The 22,713-nt window shown below is 42.8% G+C and overlaps 1 protein-coding gene across 1 annotated transcript in view; it reads left to right on the plus strand.

The window, feature by feature from the left end:
- The window catches only part of MASTL (microtubule associated serine/threonine kinase like), a 52,081-nt gene that overhangs the window by 19,581 nt on the left and 9,787 nt on the right, over positions 1 to 22,713 (plus strand). Inside the window, exons 3-9 of the mRNA XM_004588534.3 lie at positions 2,278 to 2,417; positions 3,809 to 3,897; positions 6,059 to 6,165; positions 7,413 to 7,563; positions 13,022 to 13,194; positions 17,531 to 18,667; positions 20,664 to 20,802. Coding sequence (XP_004588591.3) covers positions 2,278 to 2,417; positions 3,809 to 3,897; positions 6,059 to 6,165; positions 7,413 to 7,563; positions 13,022 to 13,194; positions 17,531 to 18,667; positions 20,664 to 20,802 — 1,936 coding nt within the window. The remainder of the gene's footprint in view (positions 1 to 2,277; positions 2,418 to 3,808; positions 3,898 to 6,058; positions 6,166 to 7,412; positions 7,564 to 13,021; positions 13,195 to 17,530; positions 18,668 to 20,663; positions 20,803 to 22,713) is intronic.

A 22,713-nucleotide genomic window follows, 5' to 3' on the forward strand; every position in this document is an offset into this window, starting at 1 on the left:
TTGGGCATGAGTTGAGGTGCTAAAAGGTGTAACATTGCAATAATCAGGAATATTTGAATTCTGGCGTCTATTATGTAATACCTGTTCACTGAGTTCTTCGCGCTATTAAAATCAGTGACCAGCATGGTGGCACAGCTTGTGATACTGGCATCCCATATCAGAACACCAGTTCAAGGTCCAGATGCTGCACTTCTGACCCAATTTGCTGATGCACCTGGGAAAGCAGTGCAACGTGACCTAAGAACTTGGGACCCTCACTGCCTTTGAGGGACACTTGGAGGCCTTGGCCTGGTCTAGCCCTGATTGTTGTGAGTTAGTGGAGAGGAGATCTGGGCATGAAGGATCTCTTTCTCTTCCTTCACTCTGGGTTTTGCTCTCACTTTTCTGTCACTCCACCTTTCAAATAAATAATCATTAAAAAAAAAAAATCAAAGGACAGACATTAGGCACAGAAGTTAAAGAAATCACTTGGACCACCCATGTCCTTTGTTGAAATGGCTAGTTCAAGTCCTGACACCCCCACTTATGATCCAGTTTCCTTCTCTGCACACTGGGAAGCAGTGGGAGATGGCTCAGTTATATGGATCCCTGCCACCCAGGTGAAAGACACTCAGCATCAGTTGTCTGTTGCATGTAATTGAAAAATTAATCAGCAGATAGATCTTTCTCTTTGATGACTCGTTCTCTTTCAAATAAATAAAAACATTAAAATTTTTAAATCTTGGGCCTGGTGTGGTGGCCTAGTGCCTGAGGTCCTTACCTTGCACATGCCAGGATCCCATATGGGTGCCAGTTCTAATCCCAGCGGCCCTGCTTCCCACCCAGCTCCCTGCTTGTGGCCTAGGAAAGCAGTTAAGAATGACCCAAAGCCTTGGGACCCTGAAACCACATGGGAGACCCAGAAGAGGCTCTGAGCTCCTGGCTTTGGATTGGTGCAGCTCCGGCCCTTGCAGCTGCTTGGGGAATGAGTCAACGGACAGAAGATCTTCCTCTCTGGCTCTCCTCCTCTTAAAAAAAAAAAAAAAAAAAAAAAAAAAAAGATTAAAAAAAGCTTTTTTGATTTTGTTAGCAAATACCTGATAAAAATTTTAGTAATGAAAAGCCATGATGTTTTCAACTTTATTCTCAAATTGTTACCAAAAAATTTTCTGCTAATGTTGCTGCTTTTTAAAAAATAAACATTTTAGTGTAAAGAAAAAGACATAACCCAAGTATCTATGTAACTGTGTCACATAATACAATGTAATTAATGAAGTTAAATAATAAAAAAAAAAAGAAAAAAAAAAGAAAAAGACACACATATATTTAATAGATATTTGTGTTTCTTGTGTTAATTATATTATGGTTTATAATAGAAATATAATATTAATGTACATAGATTAAGAATTTGTTTTATAGGCAAATGTATGTAGAAGGAAGAAGACAAATGTCACAAGATGCTAACAGTGAGTGTAATGAAATGGAAGGTACTTGAGAGATGATTGCAGTATTCTTGCAGACTTTGTTTTTAGTTCACACTGAACAGTAACTACATGTTGGTGGCCGGCAAGGTGCACCTGGTTAAGCATGCTCATCATTGATTACTGTCCAACTTCCTGCTAAGGTACCTGAGAATATGGGAAATGATTTATCAGGTGACTCGGGTCCCTGCCCCCCACACAGGAGAGCCAGATTTAGGTCTGGGTTCTGGGCCTGGATCTGGGCTGACTCAGTTATTGTGAGCCTTTGGGGAGTGACTCAGGAAATGAAAGACTTTCTCTGTCTCAGTCTCGCCCTCTCTTTGTCATTCTATCGAATAAAAGAAACAAATGATATGATAATATAAGTAAACTTGGTATTCATATATAATGAGTGGTAGTAAGAAGATGTATATTATTACAGAAACATGTTAAAAATATAAATCAATAATACCCAAATACTGTGGAAGTAATCTGGGGTCAATGTCATGACATAGTGGATTAAGCTGTCACTGACATCCCACATTGGTGCAGGCCTGAGACCTGACTACTCCACTTCCAATTCCCTGTTAATGTGCCTGGGAAAGCAGCAGAAAGTGGCCAAGTGCTTGGGCTCCTGCACCCGCATTAGAGAAACTGGAAGGAACTTCAGGCTTTAGCGTAGCACAGCCCCAGCTGTTGTGGCCATTCGGGGGTGGCCAGTAGATGGAAAATTCTTTCCTTCTCTCCCTCTCTCCCCTACCCCTTTTCTCGATTGCCCTTTAAATTAAATGAAAAATCAAGTAATCATGTGGTCACAACCTTCATTTCCTTTTGCTAGGTAATGGAATATCTTATCGGTGGAGATGTTAAGTCTCTTCTGCATATATATGGTTACTTTGATGAAGACATGGCTGTGAAATACATTTCTGAGGTAGCACTGGCTCTGGACTACCTCCATAGACATGGAATCATCCACAGGTAAAGGCCAACTTCTCTCCAGACTAGTACTTACAAATAGGAGTAATTACCTGTTCTGAATTGAACTCATCTGTAGGAAACACTTGCCTGTATTTCCACAGTATCTGAAGTTCAGTAGTAATTTGTATGCATCTAGGAATCCCATTCACTTATCTTTCTTCTCTCTGTATTTTTGAAACATGCTTTGAACATGAGTATTGGATGTGCATGTGCAGAGTTGCCTCCTCTCCTGGTGCTGCCACAATCATACAGAAGTGCTAACACGTTGGAGTTCTGCCCTGGGCTGTAGTGTTTCCTGACAGGCAGGTTATGTAGGAGTTGAATCTTACCTGCGTTTAGAATCGTGTAAGTGTGAGATTGAACTGGCTTAAAATTTGTTTCATCTGGGCCCAGCGGCGTGGCCTAGCGGCTAAAGTCCTCACCTTGAAAGCCCCGGAATCCCATATGGGCGCCGGTTCTAATCCCCGCAGCTCCACTTCCCATCCAGCTCCCTGCTTGTGGCCTGGGAAAGCAGTCGAGGATGGCCCAGAGCTTTGGGACCCTGAACCTGCATGGAAGACCCAGAAGAGGTTCCAGGTTCCTGGCTTCGGATCGGCGTGCACCGTTCCGTTGCGGCTCACTTGGGGAGTGAATCATCGGATGAAAAATCTTCCTTTCTATCTCTCCTCCTCTCTGTATATCTGACTTTGTAATAAAAGTGAATAAATCTTTAAAAAATAAATAAATAATATCTTTAAAAAAAAAGTGCAGAAAATAATTTTCAAAAGCAAAACTGTTTTTTTGATAAATGAATCTATACAAATGAAATGATTGCATATTAGCTTATCTTTGGCTTTATTCATTAAGTATTCCATTAGAATAAATAAGCCTTATTATTAGATGAAACAAATTTTTTTTTAAAGATTTATTCATTTTATTACAGCCAGATATACACAGAGGAGGAGAGACAGAGAGGAAGATCTTCCGTCCGATGATTCACTCCCCAAGTGACCGCAACAGCTGGTTCTTTGCCGATCCGAAGCCGGGAGCCAGGAACCTCTTCCAGGTCTCCCACGCGGGTGCAGGGTCCCAATGCATTGGGCCGTCCTCAGCTGCTTTCCCAGGCCACAAGCAGGGAGCTGGATGGGAAGTGGAGCTGCTGGGACTAGAACTGATACCCATATGGGATCCCGGGGCTTTCAAGGCGAGGACTTTAGCCGCTCGGCTACGCCGCCAGGCTGTGTTTTCTGCACTTTTCAAAATCATTAATGAGTTCCTTTGCTACACGGGATATAAATGAGAATTCGACTCTGCTGTCTCTCATTCCATCTCCGTCTCCCTCCCTCAGCCCCTGCAGGCTGTCAACACTAGCACTTTAAGAATTGTCTACTCTTTCCCTTTTCCATGTCCAGGGATTTGAAACCAGACAATATGCTTATCACTAATGAGGGCCATATTAAACTGACAGACTTTGGCCTCTCCAAAGTGACTTTGAATAGAGGTAAGAAAAATTTCAGGGTAAGTGCCTTTTCAAAAGTCCAACCAATTTTACAAACTGAATTTCATTATCTAACACTGTTTTGTTGGTTTTTAGCAAATATGATTTGGTTATTTATTCTAAAATGTGCTAGAAAAATAAAATGGTATCTTTCTTCCCTTAAAATTGAAAAACAGCAGTGGTTATTTTGAAATCTTGGGGTTTTTTTTGTTTAATAGATCTAGTGGTATTTATTTAAAAATCGGAAGAGGGAGACACAGAGATCTTCCATGTGCTAGTTCATTCCCCAGATGCATAAAGTGGCCAAGGCTGGACTAGGCCAAACCTGGAGCTTCTGAGGCTCCCAGGTGAGTGCAGGTACCCGGATACTTGGGCCATCCTCCAACACTTTCCCAGGCCATTAGCGGGGAGCTGGTTAGAAGTAGAGATGCCAGAACAAAAGCCAACGCCAGTTTGGGAGGCTGATATGGTACCAGTGACTTTATCTGATAGGACACAATGCCAGCTCCTAGATTGATTTTTTTTTTTAAGATTTATTTATTTTTATTGGAAAGTCAGATACACAGAGAGGAGAGGAGAGACAGAGAGGAAGATCTTCTGTCCGATGATTCACTCCCCAAGTGCGCACAATGGCCAGTGCTGCGCTGATTCAAAGCCGCGAACCTGGGTCTCCCACACGGTTGCAGGGTCCCAAGGCTTTGGGCCGTCCTCAACGGCTTTCCCAGGCCACAAGCAGGGAGCTGGGTGGGAAGTGGGGCTGCTGGAATTAGAACTGGCACCCATATGGGATCCAGGCGTGTTCAAGGCAATTACCTTAGCCGCTAGGCCATGCTGCCAGGCCCCCTAGATTGATTTCTTCATGCTCTATTAAAAAAGAATGATGAAAGCTATACTTAAGGTAAGTGGTAACCTATAATTGGGTTTATACATTATATTTATTTCAAAAAATAGGCATTTCTGCAGTTTTTTATTTGAAGTACAAACGATTGTAAATACCTAAAAGTTTTCTCTAAGTTTAACAAAGTCTGACCTAAGCTGATGTGGAGTTTTTTGGCGCCTGAATTAATTAATCCCACTTCATGTATTTCACTGCAAAATTACCAATTTGGGTACAAATGCTATGAGATGCCACTAAAGCTGTTTCATAAGTTCATACATGTAAATTCACTACATGAACTTTCTAAATTCTGAACTCTTAAATATGTATATGTATATTTTTTATTATTATTATTAATTTTTTACTTGAGAGAATCACAGAGGGGAGGAAGGTTGGAGAGGAGTGGCAGAAAGAGACATTCATCTACTGGCTCACTCTTCAAGTAGTCGCAGTAGCCAGAAGTGGGCCATTCTGAGGCCAGGAGCCAGGCACTTCTTCCCAAGTGTCCCACAGCCAGGCAGGATCCCAAGGACTTGGGCCATCCTCCACTGGTTTGCTAGGCCATAAGCGGAGAACAAAATCACAAGTGGAGCAGCCAGCCCTCAAACCAGTGCCCATATGGAATGCTGGTGCTGCAGGTGGATAATTAGCTTGCCACCCCACCAGTCCAAATTTAAATGATTTTTAAATTTTACTTGTAAAAAAATTGTAAAATATCTTTTAGGTTTATTATGACCTATTGTTGCTTATCACTGTAAGATATAAATAAAATATCTTAAGTTCAAACTTTCAGTATGCCTTTTAAACTGCTATAACACATGTGAAATATTAGAATTCTTTTACCATTTTTGATAACTAAAGAATAGAATAGTATTATGTGTCATTGTTGAAGTATTTTAAAATACTTATTGAACATGCTAATAATCTAGGCTGTCTTGACCCGAGCTTAAACATGATTATTTCCATGCAATGACTGTAATTTGCAACCTTTTTCAAGATTTGATTTACCAAAAGGTAACACCATTTTTTCTTAGTAACTGAAGATTCCTGAAAAGCTAGGATTTTGTGTTATATTCTCTGTGGTCTCATTCCAGAGTGAATGTTTTAATTATTTTAATTCATCGGTAAGTCACATGTGTTTCTCTGCGACACAGTGGATTCTTCAGGTATATTTTTCCTATATAGGCCAATTTTGTAATAATATAGAAAAGGAAAAAGTTTGCGATACATGATTATTGACTTGAAGGGTTTAAAGAAGTGTGTGTGTGTTTTTCTTTGCATGTGTAGATATCAATATGATGGATATTCTTACAACACCTTCCATGGCTAAACCTAGACAAGATTATTCAAGAACTCCAGGACAAGTATTGTCTCTCATCAGCTCTTTGGGATTTGTGAGTACTTAATACAGAAAAATTCTCATAACCTACCATTTTATTATAACCTTAAAATGTACAGTGTTGGAGGTCACTGCAGTGGTGAAGTGGGTTAAGTTGGCCTGTGATGCCAGCATTCCAATAGGGCACCATTTTGAATCCTGTTTGTTCCACTTCCCATCCAACTCCCTAGAACATACCTGGGAAAGCAGTGGAGGATGAATCAAATGTTGGGCCCCTGTACCTGTATGGGAGACATGGAAGAAGCTCCGGGGTCTTGGCTTCCACTTGGCCCTGCCTAGCCATTGCCGCCATTGAGAAGTGAACCAACAGATGGAAAATATTGCTCTCTGTCTCATTTTCTCTTCCTTCCTTCCTCCCTCCCTCCCTCTCTTAACTGACTTTCAAATCAGTACATAAGTCTTTAAACAAATAAAAAAATAAGATGCACAATCTTCTCCCTTTAAAGCAGATTTTATCAGAATAGAGACAGGTATTGTGGCACAGCAAGGTATGTTACTGCTCCTTGGGAGGTCTAGGTGTTGGTTTGTGTCCCAGCTTCTTGGCTTTAGATTTAACATCCTGCTAATGCATCTGGGAAGGCAACCAGTGGTGGCCCAAGCACTTGGCTCCTTGCCACCCACATGAGAGACCTGGACAGAGTTCCATATTCCTGAATTTGACCTGGCCTAGCCTCATTTGTTGCAAGCATTGGCGGATGTAAGCTCTCCCTCTCTCTCTCCTCTCTTTCTGTCTGCCTTTCCAATAGATAAATAAATAATAACTTAAAAAACTGATCCAAATAAATTTAGGGTCTTTTGTAAATGTATTAATTTGAAACACAGGATAGCAGAAACAGTTGATAGAGAGACAGGGAGAAAGATATCTTCCATCTCTTGTTTCACTCCTAAAGTGGCTGCAATGACCAGGACAGAGCTAAGCCAAAGCCAGGAGCCAGAAATTCTGTCTGGGTCTCCAACATGGGTGACGGGAGTGCAATCACTTGGGCTGTCCTCTGATGCTTTTCCAGGCACGTTAGCACAGAATTGAATCAAAGCAAATCACCTGGGACTCAAATTCATGCTCTGATATGGAATACCAGTGTCACAACAGGTGGTTTAGCCTGTTCCACCACAAAAACTAATTTAATACCAAGTGTAAATGCGATCATTTGTCTACTTAAGTGGTACAACACTCTATACATTCTTGGATATTTTGTGAATGTAACTATCTTAGCAGTTAATTCTCTTTTCTCTGCTTAATAGTTCACACCAGTTACAGGAAAAAACCAAGACTCCACAGACACCCTCTCACCCCACCTGTCGGGAACACCACAGCTCTCTCACGTGGCAGGCTATTCCATGTCTACAGATCCAAAGGACACAGATCCTCACCCTAGCAAGCTACTAAAGTCATGTGAGTATTAAGGAAAAGATGGTTTCTCCCATTGTGTCATTTGACTTTAGTCATTTGAAAGGCAAAGTTTGGGAGTGCAGGAGGGGCAGGCCCTTATCCAAGGGTTCGCTCCCAGGATGGTTGCAGAAACCCAGGGCTGGACCAAGCTGAAACCAGGAACCCAGAGCTTCTTTTATGTCTCCCACACGGGTACAGGGTTCCAGGCACTGGGACCATCCTTCACTACTGTCCTAGGCCATTAGCAGAGAACTGGACCAGAAATGGAGAAGTCAGAAGTTGAACCAGTGCCCATAGGGCATGCTGGACTATATACTGTGCCTTAACCTGCCACTCTACAGTGCCAACCCCCCATTGTGTCTTTGAAGAACAAAATTTTGGGGCCTGGCACAGTAGTCTCGTGGTTAAAGTCCTCACTTTGCATGCACCGAGATCTCATATAGGTACGGGTTCATATCCTGGCTGCTCCACTTCCCATCCAGCTCCCTGCTTGTGGCCTGGGAAAGCAGTTGAGGATGGCCCAAAGCCTTGGGACCCTGCACCCGCGTGGGAGGCCCGGAAGAAGCTGCTGGCTCCTGGCTTCAAATCAGCTCCGCTCCAGCCTGCCTTGTAGCCACTTGGGGAGTGAACTAGCAGACGGAAGATCTTTCTCTCTGTCTTTCCTTCTCTCTGTAAAATCTGCTTTTCCAATACAAGAATAAATCTTAAAAGAAAGAAAAAAAATTTTTTCCTCGACTTTTCTAATGTCTCATAACCAGTAATTTTTTAAAGAATTTTTAAAAATTTATTTTATTTTATGATTGGAAAGAGATTTTCAGAGAGAAGGAGAGACAGAGAAAAATCTTCCATCTGCTGGTTCATTCCCCAGGTGGTCGCAGTGTCCAAAATTGAGCATTTCAAAGCCGGAGCTTCTTCCAGGTCTCCCATGCAGGTGCAGGGTCCCCAGGCTTTGGGCCATCTTCTCCTCTTTCGGACCACAAGCAGAGAGCTAGATGAGAAGTGGAGCAACTGGCACGTAAGCTGGTAAACATATGGGATGCCCACACTTAAAGGTGGAGAATTAGCTTGTTGAGTCACAGCACTGGTCCCTAGTAACTCTAAGAATGTACAAAATTTAATGAGTGTGTGACATTTCTTTTTTATTTTTTGTAAAGATTTATTTATTTGAAAGACAGGTTTGCAGGGAGAGGAGAGACACAAAAAAGGGAGAAAATTAATGTGTTGATTCACTGCCCAATGGCTGCAATGACTGGGACTGGGCCAGGCCAGGCCACGGGCAGGAGTTAGGCATTTCTTCCAAGTCTCCCACTTAAGTACAAAGGCCCAAGAATTTGGACCATCATCTTTCCCAGGCTTATTAGCAGGGAACTGGATTGGAAATGGAGCAGTCAGGACTCAAATCAGTGCCCATGTGGGATGCTGACACCAAAGTGAGTAGCTTAGCTTGCTGTGCCACAGCATGGTCTATCAGTGGCATTTGTGTTTTTCTGTGTAAATACCATTTCTGACAGAGAATGTGGCAGATACCTCTTAAATGACGTCCCACTGTGGAGATGTCCTTAGTTATGTATGCTACAAAATAACCACTGGATGAATTTCACTGTGATGAGTCTATGGAAATCTCAAATGGAGATGTATTACCTGCAGTGTTATTGTGTGTCTTTGTAAACTTCTTTCCAAAAGATTTTAAGCAGCTAAAATCGAAAAACTGGAAGTGATGATGTTTTTGCATACAGTAAAGAAATAAATTGTAAAATAATAGAGGAAAACGCCAGAACAACTGAATTTGTATAGACCGTGACTTCCCCCGTGTTAGTGACTTCTCTTGTTTATGTTAGGAATGCGAATAACGCTTGGAAGAGTACCAGTGTTAGTTGCTTGCACAGATGTTACCTCATTGTCACTTTACACATATTTGCACCTATCTAAGACATGAGGCATTGCCTCCTTTTTACAGCTTAGAGTATCATAAAATATTTAGTTATTCCCTGGTACTTCAGCTAGTGAGTCCTGAGTGCAGATATTTTCTTTCCAATGAACTTTTCTTCTGAATTCATTGTGTTGTATATCTTCTGTTAGGATTACCTGCGTGACCAAAAAATACTTAACCTTGACAAACGAAAGACTGTTAAAATACAAACATGCAGGCCCAGAGTGGTAGCCTAGTAGCTAAAGTCCTCAGCTTGCACACACTGGGATCCCATATGGGTGTCAGTTCTAATCCCATCAGCCCTGCTTCCCATCCAGCTCCCTGCTTGTGGCCTGGGAAAGCAGTCGAGTACAGGCCAAAACCTGGGAACCTTGCACCCACTTGGGGACCCAAAAGAGGCTCCTGACTCCTAGCTTTAGATAGGCTCAGCTCCGGCCCTGGTAGCCACTTGGGGAGTGAATCAGAGATGCAGGATCTGCCTCTGTGTCTCACCTCCTGTCTGTATATCTGAATTTCCAATAAAAATAAAATAAATCTTTTTTTTTTTAAGATTTATTCATTTTATTACAGCCAGATATACACAGAGAAAGAGGAGGAGAGACAGAGAGGAAGATCTTCCGTCCGATTGAATCACTCCCCAAGTGAGCCGCAACGGAACGGTGCACGCCGATCCGAAGCCAGGAACCTGGAACCTCTTCCGGGTCTCCCACAAGGGTGCAGTGTTCCATTGCATTGGGCTGTCCTCAACTGCTTTCCCAGGCCACAAGCAGGGAGCTGGATGGGAAGTGGCGCTGCCAGGATTAGAACTGGCGCCCATATGGGATCCCGGGGCTTTCAAGGCGAGGACTTTAGCCGCTAGGCCACGCCACCGGGCCCAATAAAATAAATCTTTAAAAAAATATGCAAACATGACCTCCTGTTAAGAGGTTGTCAGGATCGCATCCCATTACCCCCTCATGCATTGGTATAGTAGTTTTACTGTTGTTTAGTGCCGCTTTGAGTCTGTTGTCTATGAATTACCAAATTTTATCGTGAGGGGGCACTCCAGAGTGGAGCAGGTGGTAAGGAGGAAGCTTGGATCCCAACCATGAAGACTCCCAGACCTTCATCACAAACTATTAATACGAGCAACAAGGACTACATCCCAACTGCCAAGGAGGCCACAGGGAATTGGATGCCCTCGGAGGCCGAGTACTCTGAGGTCACCCATCCCCAACCGGAGCTTCCGCAGGGGATGGAAGAAGTCCAAACACTACCGTGCAGAAACCGACGTCATCGGAAAGACAACCAGAAGCCCTGAGCAGTCAGCAGAAACAGAAGAACAATAAATGTCCTTCGGGACCAGGGAGGAGAGCTTTCTCTGGTCCGAGCCTGGCTCCACCTCTGGACCCCCACCCTCCCTCGCAATGACCATCGGGATCGCTTCAAACCCCTCACAGCAAACAAACAATCATTCAAACTAAAAAAACCTAAAATGAATAGATAAACAACAGACAGTAGAGCTTGAAATCTGACAGGAAAGAGCTGGTGTGGATTGGCTCATGCCTCGTTGAGTGGGACACAAAGATTAGTTACTCCTCACCATGGTGTTGAGGATTTTCCTGCACACCCCCCCCCAAAAAAAAAAAAATGTTCTGCACCTTAAATGTCGACAAATGTCTTGTTAGAGTTACAAGCCAGTCTAGATTATCCTAAAATCTGCCAAGATCAGCAAAATTATACTTCAACACAACAAATGGCTAAATACTAAAATGAAATAGACACGAGACAGCTGAATGGTACCTTATAGCCATTTTAAGGTATATAGCAGCCGGTCCTGTATATAAACTAAAATTGAAATGTCAATGAGCTAATCATAGGTTGTGGTTAGGACTTGCTTTTTTTTTTTTTATTTATTTATTTTTTAACATACTGGTTACTCAAAACCATGTCAATTCCATAATATTGCAAATTGCTGTTGATGTTATATTGGGACTCTTAATTGTGATGATATTCTACCAGCTCTAACTTCGGACCAGAAATGGTCTCCCCAAGAAACTGTTCAACCCATTTGGACAATAAGTAGCTGGACTCTATGCTTGGTATATGTTTGCAAGGAAAGAATCTTGATTGAATTTGAACTGTAATACTGCATCAAGGTGGAGAAATCCACCAGGGGGGAGAGGCGTGGGGAGGGGTAGGGGGATTCCCAGAGCCTATGAAACTGTCACATAATGCAAAATAATTAATTTAAAAAAACATTTTATCATATCATGCAACTGAATGATGGAATTAGAAATTCTTTTTTTGGCAACAGTAAAATAAAATTTAATGTGGAAAAAAAAAGAAGATAATGTAACATGAGTACACTTGAAAAAGTTCGTGGAAAATGGAATTAAAAGTATGATTTGATTTTGAAAAAAAATATACAAACATGCAGATATTCTTTCTAACACTCTTCTTCAAGAAAAGTATTCCATCTTGCATTTCCCTTCTTGGAAAAGAGAAAGCAAGACATGACATACCTTTTTGTATACAAAGATGAAAAATCTTTCCATACATATATGATGATTTTTTTGAAGATTTATTTATTTTATTTGAAATAAAATAAATTTGGTTTCAGAGGTTGCAGAGAAAGAAAACAGAGCTCTCATGGTTCATAATTTTTGTTCCAAAGTGCACTTGCAAAATAGTAAAGCTGTTAGCAGACAAACTATTATCTGAGATAGTTGTCTTCCTGCAAGGGAGGAATTTCAGTCACGACAAGAAAGGAGCAATAAGCCAGGAAGATTTAGGGGAAATGCAGGGACACAGGCCACCTCAGTTCTACTCTCACCAGAGAAAAGGTGATTCAGTAAGCAAAGCAGCATGCAGTTTAGTCAGAAACCTGCTGCTGACGCCATCAGGAGGGGAGCTTTCCACAGAGGAAGACCCCCATGCATCCTGATGGTAGCGCAGTTGTCTCCTTGGCCTCATTGTGATCTGCGGAACAGCTGCTCTCAGCGCTGTTTAATTCCATGCAGTGAAGGAGTCGGTGTCAGATCAGTGGTACTGCTCGACTGCACCTGCTTAGTGTTAGCCAGGCACACATTCTCTATATTTGTCATTCACACCTATAAACACATAAGCTTCTTATTATAAGAAAGCCGTAGTGTTAATTCAGTACAAGCTGTGTTTGGTAAATCCAGTCAGTCCAGAGTCTGACCTCCTCAGTAATGCTGTCAGTGACTCAGCATCTATCAAGAACAATTTCAAATCGATCATAGATCCTCAGAATGGATTTCTTGCTGATGGTGATTTCTCTGGTCCTGAGTTTTTCTTTTCCAGTGTTAAGGGAAGTTTGTTCTGTTCTAACTTTCAGAGTGGTTACTTGTATCATTAACAACTAATGTATCTGAAGGTGATGGGAAACCTGGCAGAGGCACCTGCAGCCATCTTTATGGCTTGAATAGTGTCCACAAAGACAGGGTTTTGATATTAATTATCTATAAAAATTCAGGAAAGAACTAAGAAAGCAGCAACATAATCTTGAGTGTTTTTCTTCCCCCGCAGGTCTTGACACCCTTGCCTCCAACCCAGGAATGCCTGTGAAGTGTCTGACTTCTAACCTTCTACAGTCTAGGAAGAGGCTGGCTACGTCCAGTGCCAGTAGTCAGTCCCACACCTTCATGTCCAGTGTGGAGTCAGAATGCCACAGCAGCCCCAAATGGGAAGATGATTGCCAGGTGAGAGGAGAATGAATCTTAACCCAAACCTCTTAGGTCTATCCGGGTAATGCTAGAGACACGCTACCTTTTGATGCATTCCACAAGAAATGGGTGCATGAATGACACTCAGAGTATTATCCAGGATTCTTCATTTCATTGTACGTCTTGTCATATTTGTCTCAAATATTTCATCTCTTGTCCAGTTGTGAACTCGCTCTTGTTTGGTTTCTCATGAAGTTCTGACAGTAAATGAATAGTGATTGGCCTCTAGACAGCCGGGTGGACTTTATTTTTTAAATTCCCTGCCATAATACAGAATGTAGCTTGTTTTAATCTATGTCATTTTAAAACCACACTACCTTCCTTTATGCTGCTTTCTGGGAGTTTCTCACTTGGTGGAAGGATTACTGCAGAAATAACTTTTAGATCACAAAGGTAATGTGGATTGCACTTAAAATGGAATCTGTTTTGAGGAGGTTGCTCACCAAATGAATAGAATTAAGAATATGCAAATATTTATTTACATACTCTATCTTGAGAGTAAAGGTGATAGAGAAAGTAATAATTATAATAAAGTCTCCTTCACAGAATCCTGGTAAAACAATTCGTGATTAGAATCAACCTTCCTTTTGATAAAACAATTTGAATTATATCTGTTTCTAATTCTCAGAAATTTGATTTCCATCCTTATTTTTTATATTGTGTTATGTGATCAAGATCAAAATAACTGTAGTGAAGTTAGGGTTTCTCCATCTTATTCCTTCTTTTGGACTGCAGTAAAGACTATATGAAGAGATTTCCATTCCTGGTGTTATTATTTCCCCTATTTATTATTCAAAACCATATTATATACTATTTCAAACATTCAGTAGTCTGGAAATTTCATAGAAGATACATCTTATGAAAAGCTTTTCTCGAATTTTGAAGTTTTTCAGCACCAAGATAAACATCTTGTCATTCCATTGCTTCATGCAGTACCCTTGCACACAGTCTCGCCTTCTGCCTCCCATCTCTGCACCCCGGAGCAGGGCACTGACGGAGTATGCCAGTGCTGCTTGGGTTACAGGAGACCCTGCTTGCAGATCAATAAACCATCATTGGAGAGGTTTTGTTTTGCTTGTGACTTATTGATATCAAAAAAAGTATAGCTAATACAGTTTTATATTCACCCATCTGTGATAGACACTCTTAAGAGTTTATACAAGATCGAGTCAAATTGAGTCATCTTAGAGAATTCTTGGTCACCTTCTACCAATTCACAACATCATGTATCTGAGCATCCACAGATGGTTGGAATGAATCGGGTTTCTGGAAAAGCATTTTGTTATCATTTTTTATCCTGTTGATAATGGATTTTAATTTTCACTCTTTTTGATTTGTAGTTGTGAATTGCAATTACTTTAACTTCAACCCTATCGACTTGGTTTTATTCTGCTTATATGAAGTAATGCACAGTTACAGGAACATTTTTTTTAAGATAATTCTTTTTATTTTTGATGACTTTTACATAGTTGATTAGGGTGATAAGGGCGAAGGGCTACAGGAAAGTGGGTGAGACCATTATTTCTATGTCCTTTTTTCTTTCCTATATCTGGGGGAAAGGAGGGGACAAGGGGAGAAACCACACCCAGCCTTCCAAATGCCTCTGTACCCTGCGATGGACGACAGCCACTCAGTACCACCCCAGGGTTCCTGATGTGGGGCTTGTTCTTAGGGTCCTGCTCAAGAGGTTTTGATAGTTCAAATTTCTGAATTACTGCAAATCTCTCCACTCCAACCATGATGAAATCTCTCCAGAATCCACTGGCTGACATAATCTACTTTAGAGTCTCCGTTTGCCCAGATATTCACTGCCAACTCTTGGCTAAATTAGTTGATCAATTTGTTCTGTCCTCCATCCTCTGTTATGCTACCAAGTGTCCACTGCTCTGTCTAAGCCACTGAGGAGGCCCAGCTCTAACAAATGTACTCCACGGTCAGACCATGAAGCCTGCAATTCTTTCCATGGTTGGGGTTCTGAGTCCAGCAATTCACTTGGGGGGATCCCCAAAGAAACTTCATCTGAGGTGATTCCAGACCTGATTCTTTTTTTAAAAAAAGATTTATTGATTTTTTTAAAGATTTATTTATTTTTTTTTTACAAAGTCAGATATACAGAGAGGAGGAGAGACAGAAAGTTCTTCTGTCCCCAAGTGACCGCAACGGGCAGGTCCTGTGCCGGTCCGAAGCCAGGAACCAGGAACCTCTTCCAGGTCTCCCACACGGGTGCAGGGTTCCAAAGCTTTGGGCCGTCCTCAACTGCTTTCCCAGGCCATAAGCAGGGAGCTGGATGGGAAGTGGAGCTGCCGGGATTAGAACTGGCGCCCATATGGGATCCCGGGGCGTTCAAGGCGAGGACTTTAGCCGCTAGGCCACGCCACCGGCCCCAGACCTGATTCTTGTGTGTACTTGCCAATACAGGGTTTGGTACAGTCCATCGCCCCAATCAACTTATGCACATGCTGGTGGTTGCAACTGCTAGGTCAGTTCTGTCTCCAGCCCTGTCTTCTATGCAAACTAATAATGGGTGTTGCAGCCCAGTCCGATCTTTCCCACCACACACTTGGCCCTCATGCAAACCAGTGGGAGCTGCAGCCTAGTCAGAGCAACTTGCAATAATCCCCGCTAGGCCTGCCCCCTGCCCTGGGAACACCACCTGCCCGGATTCCAACGCTTCCCAGTATGTACAGCAGACTGACCCAGTATGTCCCACATCCTATTCAGCTCTCATATATGTCAATAGGCATGTTTCAGCCCAGCCTAGTTCAGTGGGCCTAGTTCAACCCAGCCAAGCACATTATCCAGCCCACATGTGTGCCAGTGGGTAGCACTCTCTTTCTAGCCGTGCCTGCCCAAGTTCTGAAACTCATTCTCTCTTGTTGGAGTGACAGCTTAAGAGGGAGGTGCCCACTATTTCCCTATTGGGCCCACTCCCACTCCCAAATGTTGCACTCTTCAGATGGTTCTGCAGTTTAACTTGACAGAATTTGCCCCTCTTACCAGCATCTGCCAGCTGATGCTACAGCAAAGCCCAACCAACGCACACCCACTCTGGCTTATGCATGCACCAGTAGGAACAGTCAACCCAGCCTGGCTTTACCCTGATCCAGCTCACATGAGGGCAACAGGTATTGTAGCCCTGCATGGCCTAGTCTGCCCCCATCCCAATTCTCTTTATGGCCCATAATTTTGCGTTGACCAGATGTCAGGCCCTGTGCAGTTTGTAATTCGAAACAGGACCATCCATGCCTCAGTTGCAGAGCAGGTCTGCAGAATGCAGCCTTATGAGCAGTTCCAGGTTCTGTGCCTCACTTGCAGATCGCAATGATTTGTCTCCCTGTGACCCAAATAGGATTGAATGGGGACTCGGGCTCAGGCCTAAGGGAAACAGGACTATGGAAGTGGCTCCGTAAGAGGAGCTGGGCAGGAGTTTTCATCAGGTGGGGAGGTGTTTCCCAATCGAGCACACAGCACTCCATTTTGTATATGGCTTTTGGTTGGCCTGGTTGTTCCATTTGAAGTAATGCTTTTGTTCACTGTCACCCCCTCCCCCGTGAAGCTCATGTGTGTGGCAGCCTCAGGGCTATTCTGGATATGCATGCAGGTTGAGGAAGTGTCTTAACAGGGCAGTAGGGGATTTTCTGTGGTTCTGGTCTGGCCATTCCTTGCCCCTGATTGGTTTAGGACTAGAGACAGATATGTGTCAGATCAGGAGCTGATTGATTTACTGAGTCTGATTTCTCTCCTGCCTCAGCCTAATTTCAAAATCAGTAGTGCAGAGTAATCAATTTAAATTTTAGATCAGTGTTTGATTCAAATATTGTGTATAAGCTTATACTGTTTGTATTTATGCTTCTTTTTAATTCTCTCTTGTTCCATTTCAAAGTGGGAACAAAGCATGAGTTGATGGGGACACTTGCCCATCCTAAATGGACTGAGGTTAAAATGTCAAAAAAGAGCCTGGCATTGTGAAGCAGTGGGTTTAACCTCCATCTACAACTCTGGTATTCCATAAGAGTGTCAGTTCGAGTCTCAGTTGCTCCCCTTTCCAAACCAACTTCCTGCTAATGTATCTGAAAAACAGTGGACAATAGCACAAATACTTGGGTCCCTGCACCCTCATGGGAGATCCAGATGGAGTTCTAAACTCCTGGCTTTGGCCTGGCCTAAAACTGCCCATTTAGGGAGCAAACCTAACGGTCTCTCTCTCGGTCTCTCCCTCTGCATAACTGCCTTTCAAGTAATCTTCAGAAAACTTGTTTAATGTCAAAGAGTTTCAGCTTTATGTGACTAAAACTATATTTTCCCTCCTTAGGAAAGTGAGGAGGCATTGGGCTCTGCAGTGATGAGTTGGAATGCAGTTGAAAAGTCACGTTCAAAACCTACAAATGCTGCTGGAACCCAAAGTTTGAATAGAAAGGATCTTGAATTAGCACTTTCTCCTATTCATGACAGCAGTACCATTCCTGCTGCTGAAATCTCCTGTGTAAACCTGGACAAGAAATGCACCTCTGGTGAGGCTTCCTGGGAAGCGAGAGAACTGGATGTGTGTAACGTAAACATGACCTCTGACACAAGGCAGGCTGATTCCCAGCAGTCGGATCAGTGGGATTCTGGTGGGCTCGCTGAAGAACACCTTGGGAAAAGAAGCTTCAAAAGAAATTTTGAGTTGGTGGACTCTAGTCCTTGTCAGGAAATCATACAGAATAAAAAGAATTGTATAGAGTGTAAGCACAGGAATGAAATGTTGGATTTTTATGCAAATCAGAGAACAGGCTTAACAACTGAAGTGCAGGACCTGGAACTGTCGACATGTAGAAGTTGGGACAATGACTGTGCCAGTAAGGAGAACATGGGCAATTCTTACACTGATAAGCAGCAAACACCAGACAGATTACCCATACCGATGATAGCGAAGAATCTGATGTGTGAACTGGATGAAGACTGTGAGAAGAATAGTAAGAAGGAATGCTTAAGCTCCAGTTGTCTCTGCTTGGATGATGATAGAACTTCCAAAAGTATCTGCATGGATTCTGATTCTTCTTTTCCTGGGATCTCCATGATGGAAAGTTCATTGGAAAGGCAGTCGTTAGATACTGACAAAAGCATCAAGGAATCCTCTTTTGAAGAATCAAATATTGAAGATCTACTTCTTGTGACACCAAACTGCCAAGGACATAGTTTGCCAAAAGGTGATGAGAATGCTACCATTCAGGACAGCAGCCCAATGATGCTAGCTCCTCCCTCAGAGGCACTGAAAACTCTCTCTAAAAAGAATGCTGTCGCTTTTCGAAGTTTCAACAGTCACATTAACGCATCCAATAACTCAGAACCATCTAAAATGAGCATCACTTCTTTAGACACAATGGATATTTCATGTGCTTACAGTGGTTCCTATCCCATGGCTGTAACTCCTACTACTCAGAAAGCGAGATCCAGTAGGCCGTACCAGGTAGAGTGTAAACTTTAACACTTTACTGTTTGGCTTCTTGAAAACTGAACTTCTAGGATAAAAAGTTGTCTCTCAACTAGATTATATGATACTAGTTATATCAATTCTGTTTGTTAAAAAGCCATGGTTTTCATGCAGAAAGATAAAGTTAGTGGTAATAATGTCATTAACTGCATAATAATTTGTGTATAAATATATACTTGTCTTTCAAGATTTAGTCACATGTTTTCACTTGACCTAAGTAGTGCTATGAGAGTACTTCAAAACATTCATGACAGGGCCAGTGCCATGACGCAGTGAGATAAACTGCCATCTGTGAATCCAGGATCTCACATGAGTCTTAGTTCAAGTCCCAGTTGCTCCACTTCCAGTCTGGCTCTCTACTAATTTGCTTGGAAAGCAGCAGAAGATGGAATAAGGACTTGGAGGCCCGGATGTTAGAGCTCATGACTCCTGGCTTTGGCTCAGCACAAGCCTAGCCATGGAAACCATTCGTGTAGTAAACCAACATTTCTGTCTAATTCTACCTTTTAAATAAATGAGTAAATAGGGAGAAAAAAAAGTTCACAGAAAATGCATTTATTTTGCCCAGTTTTTTTATTCAGAAATGAACATTTTACCTCTGTTTTCTGAGCTTTTTGAAGTAGTTTTGTATAAGCTGCATTTAAGATCACTCTACCTTACTGCCTGCTAAGGACATTTGTTTGGCCTTTGATAGATAGAAAGCTGAAAAACATGTATTTCTAGTGTTATTATTATTTTTTAATTTAGACATCTATAAACCTCCAAATTTCTTTGATTTCTTCCTGTGGAGAAATCATAATGCAAAAAGTATAAACCCTACATTGAAATGAAGGGGCTGAGGAGTGGCTCAGTTTTTCTGACGAAATACAGAGGATAAGGGTGCCTATCCCAGCTGGTATCACAGGGTAGTGAAATGACACATTATTTTTTAAACTTTCTATTTAATCCAAGAGGAGAAATTTATATTTGGTATGTTATCTTGTGTATTGTCCTGAAAATTCAGCTATTAGCCATAGCCTTCCTCTTCGGCTCCTCCTCTTTTTTCCTTTGTTTTTGTTTTTGTTTTTAGATTTGTTTATTTTTAATTGGGAAGTCAGACTTACAGAGAGGAGAGACAAAAGAGAAAGCTCTATCTGCTGGTTCACTCACCAAATGGCCACAACAGCCTGGCCGGGGCTGAGCTGATCTGAAGCCAGGAGGCTCTTCTAGGTCTCCCATGCAGGTGTAGGGTCCCAAGCTTTGGGCTATCCTTGACTGCTTTCCCAGGCTACAAGCAGAGAGCTGGATGGGAAGTTGTGCAGCCAGGCTACAAACTGGCGCCCATGTGGAATCCCAGTATATACAAAGTGAGGATTTAGCTACTAAGCTACTGTGCTGGGCCCCCCATTGGCGCATAAACTTGCATTAATCTATACAGTCAAATTATTTTTCTTGGGCCCGGCAGCGTAGCCTAGTGGCTAAAGTCCTCACCCTGAACACACCGGGATCCCATATGGGCAGCAGTTCTAATCCCGGCAGCTCCCAGTCAATGCCTTGGGACGCTGCACCTGTGTGGGAGACCTGGAAGGAGGTCCCTGGCTCCTGGCTCTGGATCGGCTCAGCACCAGCCATTGTGGTTACTTAGGGAGTGAATCATTGGATGGAAGATCTTCCTTTTTGTCTCTCTTCCTCTATGTATATCCAATGAAAATAAATAAAATCTTTTTTAAAAATTATTTTTCTTGTGGATTTTTAAAATTGTTTCTTGCATATTCAGATCTTACTGAAAGAACTGATGTTTTATAAGCTATTGAACTTCATTAGATACGAGAACATTTCCCAGTTACGTAATTATGAATTTATTTTTTAAAGTAGTCCAGAATTTGAATATGTCTTTTAAGCTCAGTGGGATATATTCTAGCCCAACTGACACTTCACTGTGAAATGAATAAAGTAAAATATTTGTTGCCTCAAACTCTTTTTGAATTGGCAGACACCGAACCAGATAAAGTCAGGAACTCCATATCGAACTCCCAAGAGTGTGAGAAGAGGGGCACCCCCAGTGGATGATGGACGCATTCTAGGAACCCCAGACTACCTCGCACCTGAGCTGTTACTAGGCTCAGCCCACGGTAAGGCGTTCATGTCTTGAATTTTTTAAATATTACCTGTCACTACATTATCTTCTAAGATAAAACTATTCTGCATTTCCTTGGCACTTGTATTTACCTAGAGTAAAGGAAACTGAACTCAAGTGAGATAGTCTTTGCTCATACAAGTGACATGTATAAGAGGGTAAAAATGAGCATTGCTCTTCGGTTTTCTGCAAGTACAAGCGCGAGCCCTGATGTATGTGCATCTCTGGACCTTGGCCTTTGCGTCAGTCCAGTGATCCCGAGAAGCCCTGCCATCCACCCCCTGTGTTCTCCGTGTGTCTTCATGTCGGCTCCCGTCCGGGCCCAGGACTGCAGTGCTGGGCCCAGACTTATTTTGAACTGCAGATGGTTATTCCTACATAGAACTTACTCTCCCATCCTCCCCAGAGGGTCAACCCAGAAAGGAACCATCCTTTAAAACAGCAGATAAGAATGTCAACAGTGACATTAGTCCCCCTATCTTTTCTTCTTTCCAATTTCTGAGAAATTTTTTCCTTCCTGCATTCTGAGATGAACCGTATTTGTTTCCTAAGGATGCCATATAACAAAGTGCCATAAGTTGGGTGGCTGAGAACATCAAAGATGGACTGCCTCAGTTCTAGGTGCTCAAGCTGAAATCTGGTGTCACCAGGACTGTGCGCTCTGCATCCTGCAGGGGAAGCCTCCTCAGGGCCCTTCTCTCCTTCCATGCTGCTTGCAGCTGCCGTGGTGCTGTGGAGTTGCAGGTGCAGCATCCCAGGGTTGCAGGTGCACCCTCTTCCTGAAGTGGTGACCATGCTAACTCAGACGGCTGACTCCTTAGAAGGGTTACCATCATCTGAGATGGCCTAACTTTAACCTGTTAATTGTATCTCAAGCCCCACCCGCTCTGATTCCAAGTGGGACTGCGTTTCGGGGTCCTGAAGTTGGGTTGTCCGTACACATGATTTATGGAAGACACAGTTGAGTCCGCCTCCTTCTGAATCTGGTTGCTCATTGCTCAGTCCTCCCTTTCAAGATCATTTTTCATCCTCCCTCTTCTCACATCCCCATTTCTATTTCTCTGAGGACTTTTTTCCTTAGCCTCAAAATCAATGTCTATCCATGCCCGCACCCCACTGCCTCATTTCTAAGAGGTTGCCTCTTTTGATTCTCCTCTGACAGTCCCTTTACATGTCCTATTAAACTGAAAATTCCTAACCCGCCGAAGATGTCCCTGTTGTCAAATTTTAACAATCTCTTGCCAATATCATTCCTGATACACACACTTCGTTGTTGCCAAGCCTGAAGCACGCGCAAGCCTCTTCTATGAAATGGCACAGCAGAGCCCAGCGCAATAGCATAGTGGTTAAGGTCCTCGCCTTGAACGTGCCAGGATCCCATATGGGTGCCAGTTCTAATCCCAGCAGCCCCGCTTCCCATCCAGCTCCCTGCTTGTGGCCTGGGAAAAGCAGTCGAGGACGGCCCAAAGCCTTGGGACCCTGTACCCACGTAGGAGACCAGAGGAGGCTCCTGGCTTTGGGTCGGCGTAGCACCAGCCGTTGCAGTCATTTGGGGAATGAACCATCAGAAGGAAGATCTTCCTCTCTGTCTCTCCTCTCTGCAGATCTGCCTTCCCAAAAAAATAAATCTTAAAAAAAAAGAAGAAAAAACAATGGCACAGCAGCAGGCATTTGGTTGCAGGTTAAGGTGCCATTTAGGATGGCCATGTCCCACAGTGGGCAACCTGAGTTCAACTCCAGGCCCTGGCTTCTGGTTCCAGCTTTCCATTATTGTGGGCTCTGGGAGACAGCAACGATAATGTTTGTTGGGTTCTTACCACCTGTGTGGAAGACACGGACAATGTTCACAAACTCCTGCTAGACAGGGGGAGTGATCCAGCACATAACACAGGTGTTTTTTTTTGTT

Source organism: Ochotona princeps, chromosome 10, assembly GCF_030435755.1.
Source record: "Ochotona princeps isolate mOchPri1 chromosome 10, mOchPri1.hap1, whole genome shotgun sequence".
Lineage (NCBI taxonomy): Eukaryota > Metazoa > Chordata > Mammalia > Lagomorpha > Ochotonidae > Ochotona > Ochotona princeps.